The sequence below is a fragment of the Belonocnema kinseyi genome, chromosome 6 (genome assembly GCF_010883055.1).
Source record: "Belonocnema kinseyi isolate 2016_QV_RU_SX_M_011 chromosome 6, B_treatae_v1, whole genome shotgun sequence".
Classification (NCBI taxonomy): domain Eukaryota; kingdom Metazoa; phylum Arthropoda; class Insecta; order Hymenoptera; family Cynipidae; genus Belonocnema; species Belonocnema kinseyi.
In genome coordinates this window covers 7714739-7720738 of record NC_046662.1, presented here as the reverse complement: position 1 = coordinate 7720738, position 6000 = coordinate 7714739, and the positions used below count along the sequence as shown (strand labels likewise).

Below are 6000 nucleotides of genomic sequence, written 5' to 3'. Positions count from 1 at the left end.
CCCCCCCCCCCCCCCCGTACTTTGGTCAATAACTCAGGGCCTACCCTCTTTTTTTGACAATTTCAGGCCTGAATAAAATACGTCTAACATAAAAAATGGTTTTCAGTTCCACTGGTGTCCAGAATATTACCATCAGATATATGCCGGATTCATAAAAGCGGATCATCAATTAGAATGGATACAACTCTTGTAGATTTCAATGATATGCGATGGGAACGAGGGGATATATCATTTATTTTCAACGGCGACCAAAAACCTAGTAAATCGCTCACAGTCCTCGATAATAAAGCAAAACTTTATCAGAGAGTGAGATATGAGGTTCGTGTTCATTTTTTTAATGTTAAAAATCGAGCAAGTTTTCGATATTCATGGGGACAAATTTTTATATTTTTACATATTCGACTTTTTTTTCTTAATTTACGATTACTTAATATGGATTTCGTTAAGAATTTTGGTGAGAAACACGAATCTGCAATTTTTAAATCGTTATCTCGAATTTTTTTCGAGATATCGATCTTATTTATTCTTTTCCTTTCTAAATTTACATAATTTCTTAATATTGATTAATATTTACGTCTTAAAACCTGGAAATCAGGTAAAAAAAAAAATTTCAAGTCAGGAAAAGTCAGGAAATTTATATAAGAGGCACTTTAAATTAATATCAGAAATAATAAATTTGAAAATTTTAATTTGAAATTGTTTTATTTCCTTTATAAAATATTGCAATGTAACCAATTTTAAAAAATATTGTTAATTATTTTAAATATTAATGATCAGGAAAAATGAGAGAATTTCGAGAATGAATTTTTGCTTCCTTCTGACGATTTTATTTTTAGTTAAAAACTTGATTATTTTATTCAAAATTCGATAACTTGTTTAAAAATTATTTTTTGTGGTTGAAAATTCTAGTATTTTGGTAGAAAATAAACTTTTTGTCGAAAATTCGTATTTTTGGTGTTGAAAATTCCACTACATTTTTTTTAAATTCGTCTTTTTGATAAAGAAATGCATGTTTTCGTAGAAATCTCATACTTTTTGGATGAAGAGTCAACTGTTTGTTTGAAAATTAATATTGTTTTGTTAGAGATGTAACTATTTTGTTAAAAATTCGTCTTTTTTTTAGTTAGAATTAAAGTCTTTTTGTTTGAAAAATTAATTTTTTCTTGTTGAAAATTAATTTTCTTGTTGAAAATTAATTTTCTTAACTGAAAATGTAATTAATCCAGTGAAGATTCATCGTGTTTATTAATGTTGTTGCTTGGAAATTCATACTTTTTGCGAAAAAAATTAATTTTTTTTGTTTAAAATTCAATTATTTGGTTGAAAATTCGTCTTTATTTAGTTAAAAATTATTTTTCTTGGCTTAAAACTCAATTTTTTAGGAAAAATTCGTACTTTTTGATAGAAAATTATTTTTCTTAGTTGAAAAATCAACTATTTGATTGAAAATTCGCCTTTTTTGGCAGAAAATTAATGTTGTTGTTTGGAAATTCATACTTTTTGGTAAAAAATGAAATTTTTGGTTTAAAATTCAATTATTTGGTTGAAAATTCGTCTTTATTTAGTAAAAACTATTTTTCTTGGTTTAAAACTCAATTATTTAGTAAAAAGTTCGTACTTTTTGCTAAAAAATAATTTTTTTTTCATAATTCAACTATTTGGATGAAAGTTAGTCTTTCTTGGTAGATAATGAATACTTTTCATTGAGAAATTCAAACTATTTGGTTTAAATTCATCGTTTTTTATAGAAAAAATTAGTTTTCTTGATTGAAAATTCCACTATTTTTTGAAAAGTCGCATTTTTTGTTAGAAAATTAATCTTGTTGGTTGAAAATTCAACTTTTTGGTCAAAAATTTATACGTTTTGGAAAAAAAGTAATTCTTTTAGTTTAAATTTTAATTATTTGGTTAAAAATTCAATTGTTTTATTGAAAATTTGTTGTTCTTTTTGCTTGGTGCGAATTAATTTTATTTAAACTGAGAATTTTAAGTTTCTATTTTTGGTGAATAATGAATCGTTCTTATTTAAAAAATCTGCTTGAAAATTCAACTATTTTGTTGAAAATTGTTTTTTTTCCTGATCTAACATTAATTTCTTTAACTGAAAGTGTAACTGTCATTTTTGATTGAAAATTCGGTTGAAAATCAACTTTTTTTGTTGAAAATTCGTCTTTTTTTTTAGTAGAAAATGATATTTCTTGGTTTCAAACTAAATTATTTAGTAAAAAATTCATACTTTTTGGTAAAAAATTATTTTTCTTGGTTAAAAATTTATACTTTTTGCTAGAAAATTATTTTTTTTCAAAATATTTTTGAAAATTTATCTATTTTGGTAGAAAATTAATCTTCTTTCTTGAAAATTCAGTTATTTGCTTGAAATTTCGTCTTTATTTAGTAGAAACTTATTTTTCTTGGTTTCAAACTCAATTATTTAGTGAATAATTTTTACTAGAAAATAATTTTTAGTAGAAAATTAATCTTGTTGGTTGAAAATTCAACTTTTTGGTTAGAAATTCATACTTTTTGGTAAAAAATTAATTCTTTTGGTTTATAATTCATTTATATGTTTGAAAATTCATATATTTTGGTAGAAAGTTAATCATCTTTATTGAAAATTCAGCTATTTAGTTGAAAATTTGTCTTTTTAGTTTTAAAATTCATTTTTTTTTATAGAAATTTAATGTTTTTTGCTTGAAATATCAATTTTTAGATTTTTCTTATGAATTCATCCTTGTAGGTTAAAAATTCAACTATTTTCTGAACATTTCATTATTTTGTTTAAAATTCAACTCTGGTTTACTTTTTTTGTTTGAAAATTTATTTGTCTTCTACTAAATTATTTTTTTTGACTTCAAAATTGAACAATTTTGGTTGAAAGACCAACTGTTTTTGGTCGAAGGTTTAATCTCTTTTGTTTGGAAATTGATCTTTTTTCGTGGAAAATGTAACTGTTTTTTTTTTTTTTTTTGTTAAAAATTCGTCTTTTTGGATTGATAATTCATTTTTTTATAGGAATTTGCATTAAAACTTTGTCGCCACGGATATATCAATCTCCCCAAAAATAAAAAATAAATAAAAATTGTGGTAATCCAATGAATTAGCATCACCTTGTGATTTTTTTGTTCAGGAAACAGAACTTGAAATCGAAGATGAAGTAGACATATTAATGTCTAGTGACATAATGGCAGCACAAATGTCAACAAAGGGTATTTCATTTTCAAGAGCTCAGACAGGATGGATTTTTCGAGAAGACAGGAGGGTATGTTTCTTACTTTTAATGTTAATGATTAATTCAGTGCATTGTAAATGCAATATATTTTTCACCTTAATTAATACTTTAAATTATATTTGCATCAATCACAAATTTTCTCTGGAAAAGCCGACAAAATAGGATTAAAATTAATAAATTTGATTGTCGCAGGAAATGGTGGGCCCATTTAATGCAGATTTTTATCAAATCAATGGTATGGTTTTGGAGAGCAGAAAAAGGAGAGAGCATTTGAGCGAAGAAGATTTACAGAAAAATAAAGCAATTATGGAATCTTTAACCAAAGGCAGTTCTCAGGGATTCAAAAATGGAGAGGTAATTAAAAAATTTAGTAATTGGTTAAAAGTCGTATTTATTAACTTATTTTGATGTCTTTTTTTTTAATTCAAGGCTCGAATCGTGCGACTTTTATCGATTTATTTGAAAAAATGTGACTTTTTAAAGTTTTTTTTCAGGATTTCGCTATGCTTAGTTTTAATTTTAAGCATAATCAAACTTCCATTAATTGAGAATATTGAAAATTAAATTATTTCTCATTAAAGCTTTATATGTGGAAATTATTTTTTAAAATAATAGCGTTTGAAATTTAGAAAATTTCTAAATGCATGAATCTGTATTCAAAGTTTTAATTGGACATTTTTAATTCGAAAAAGTTTAAAATCGACTTATTTCAAATTCATTTAGAGACTTCACACTTTTCCCTATTTCCCCCTTTTTTAAAGAAAAACCTTTTTCCTCTGTTTTTAAGAAAATTTCCCTTTTCACATTTTTCTCATTTTTTCGCTTATATATATACATAATATTTTTTATTTATTAATTTACATTTATTTCGGATTTTCAAATATCTTAATAAACATATTATGTGTTTTAATAGACCCAATTTTTGTCCTCATTTATTATTTATTTATTATTATTATTTATTAATATTATCATACGTTATTTCAAGTTCAAAAAATGAACCTAGTTAAAAATGAGAAAAAATGCTAATGTTAATTATAACTAATTTCAGAAAAGAACTCGAGGTGGACTTTTGAAAAAAATATTTCGGGTTTTTTTTTTATTTGCCAATAACTATTCAGAGTTTGATGTTTTCTTTTCAGGTAAAACAATTCTTATTTAGTTATAATGCTGTAGCGCTTATATTTTATTCCTTCAAAAAATTCTCTGAAAATCTCATTGGTACGTTTTTATTTAAAAAAATGTGTTTGTGAAAGCCTATTGATTACAAAAATAACAATTTAATTATCTCTAACTAAACGTTTTTTTTAATAAAAACGTACTAATAAGATATTAAATATTGTCCTCGATTTTATAAATCATTTTTAACAACGTTTATTTTTTAGCTTAAAATAACTTTAGTTCATGCTTAATTTAAAAACAAGTATAATCAAAATTCCCTTTTCCTCTTAAATCTTAAGCTAAATTTCATGACAATAGTTATGACGAAAAGAAATTTTTTTAATGAATTAATTAAAATGAATTAAATTTGTTTACAATATATAATTTTGTTTATTTTTCTTTTAAACCTGAAAATTGTTTAAACTAAATTTTTTCCAAATTCTGCAAAACAAAAAAATTTGTCCTATAATCTTCCAGAAAATAGCTGTAAATTTTCCTAGCAATTAAGAGAATATTGTTTGATTCTCTAAAAAACTTTTTCAAATTCTATTTTTTACAAAATTTGAAAAAATCTACATTTTTCTCAAAATTTTTATAATTTTCAAATTAACGATTATTTTTTTAACTTTCTAAGACATCTTAACGTTCTAAATGTATTTAAACATTTTTCTTAACATTTTTTATAGACTTCCAGATTCTTTTTCGACGATTCTTTTAAGAAATACTTTGAAATCTTTTAGAACATTATCTTAAAGTTAATTAAAAAAAATAAAAAAACCATTTCACATTTTTCTGGGAATCTAAACAAAAATTTGTTATTCTCTTGAAACCTTTCTTGATTTGAATTCAGTTTCTTTTTTCAAAATCTTTAAAAAACTACATAAAAAAAGAAGTTTTTCGCAGGTTTAAAATTAACTTTGAATTGTTTGAATACCTTTAAATATTCATTAAGCATAACAGAATTTTTGTTCTTGTAATTTTGTAATTCTGATTCAATTTTCTTTTAGGATTCCTGTTTCAAAATAAAGAAATCATTTGAAATTTAATCATGAATCTTTAGACAATTTTAGGTCTACAAATAAAAAAAAAAAAATTAATCTAAAATATTGTTTAAAAATCTTTCAGGTTCTTTTTCGACATATTTTAAAATCTTCAAAACTTAAAATTAACCTTTTGAAATAAAATCTGTTTAATTTTGAACTTTTCTAAAATCTCATTTGATTTGATTAACAATTTTTTTAAATCCAACTTTTTAATTAGAACTTCATCTTGCTTGGTTCGAAAATTAAACTTTTCAGACTGATAATTCAACTGTATTATACAAAATTCGTAAATTGTTGCAAAATTTATCTTTTTCTAGGTAAATGTTTCAAATTTTATAGTTTTATATTTTTAGTTCTTTTAATTTTTTAATTTTGCTAAAACGCGGACCATAAAATTTTTTCATAAATTTAAAATGATTGAGTTTCTATTTTAAAAGGTCTATTTAAAAGGTTAATTTTAAGTTTTGAAGCTTTAAAAATATCTTGAAAAAGAATCGGAAAGATTTTAAAACAATTTCTTCAGATTACAATTTTTTGATTTGTTGTAGTTTCAGTAGATTCGAAAAGAAT

General features: G+C 23.2%; 1 protein-coding gene across 7 annotated transcripts in view; it reads left to right on the top strand.

Moving 5' to 3' along the window:
• The window catches only part of LOC117175214 (ankyrin repeat domain-containing protein 13C), a 52917-nt gene that overhangs the window by 25968 nt on the left and 20949 nt on the right, over positions 1–6000 (top strand). For all 7 annotated transcript variants that reach the window (XM_033364866.1, XM_033364867.1, XM_033364861.1 and 4 more), the window contains 3 exons: positions 107–318; positions 3128–3259; positions 3422–3583. In XM_033364866.1, coding sequence (XP_033220757.1) covers positions 107–318; positions 3128–3259; positions 3422–3583 — 506 coding nt within the window. The remainder of the gene's footprint in view (positions 1–106; positions 319–3127; positions 3260–3421; positions 3584–6000) is intronic.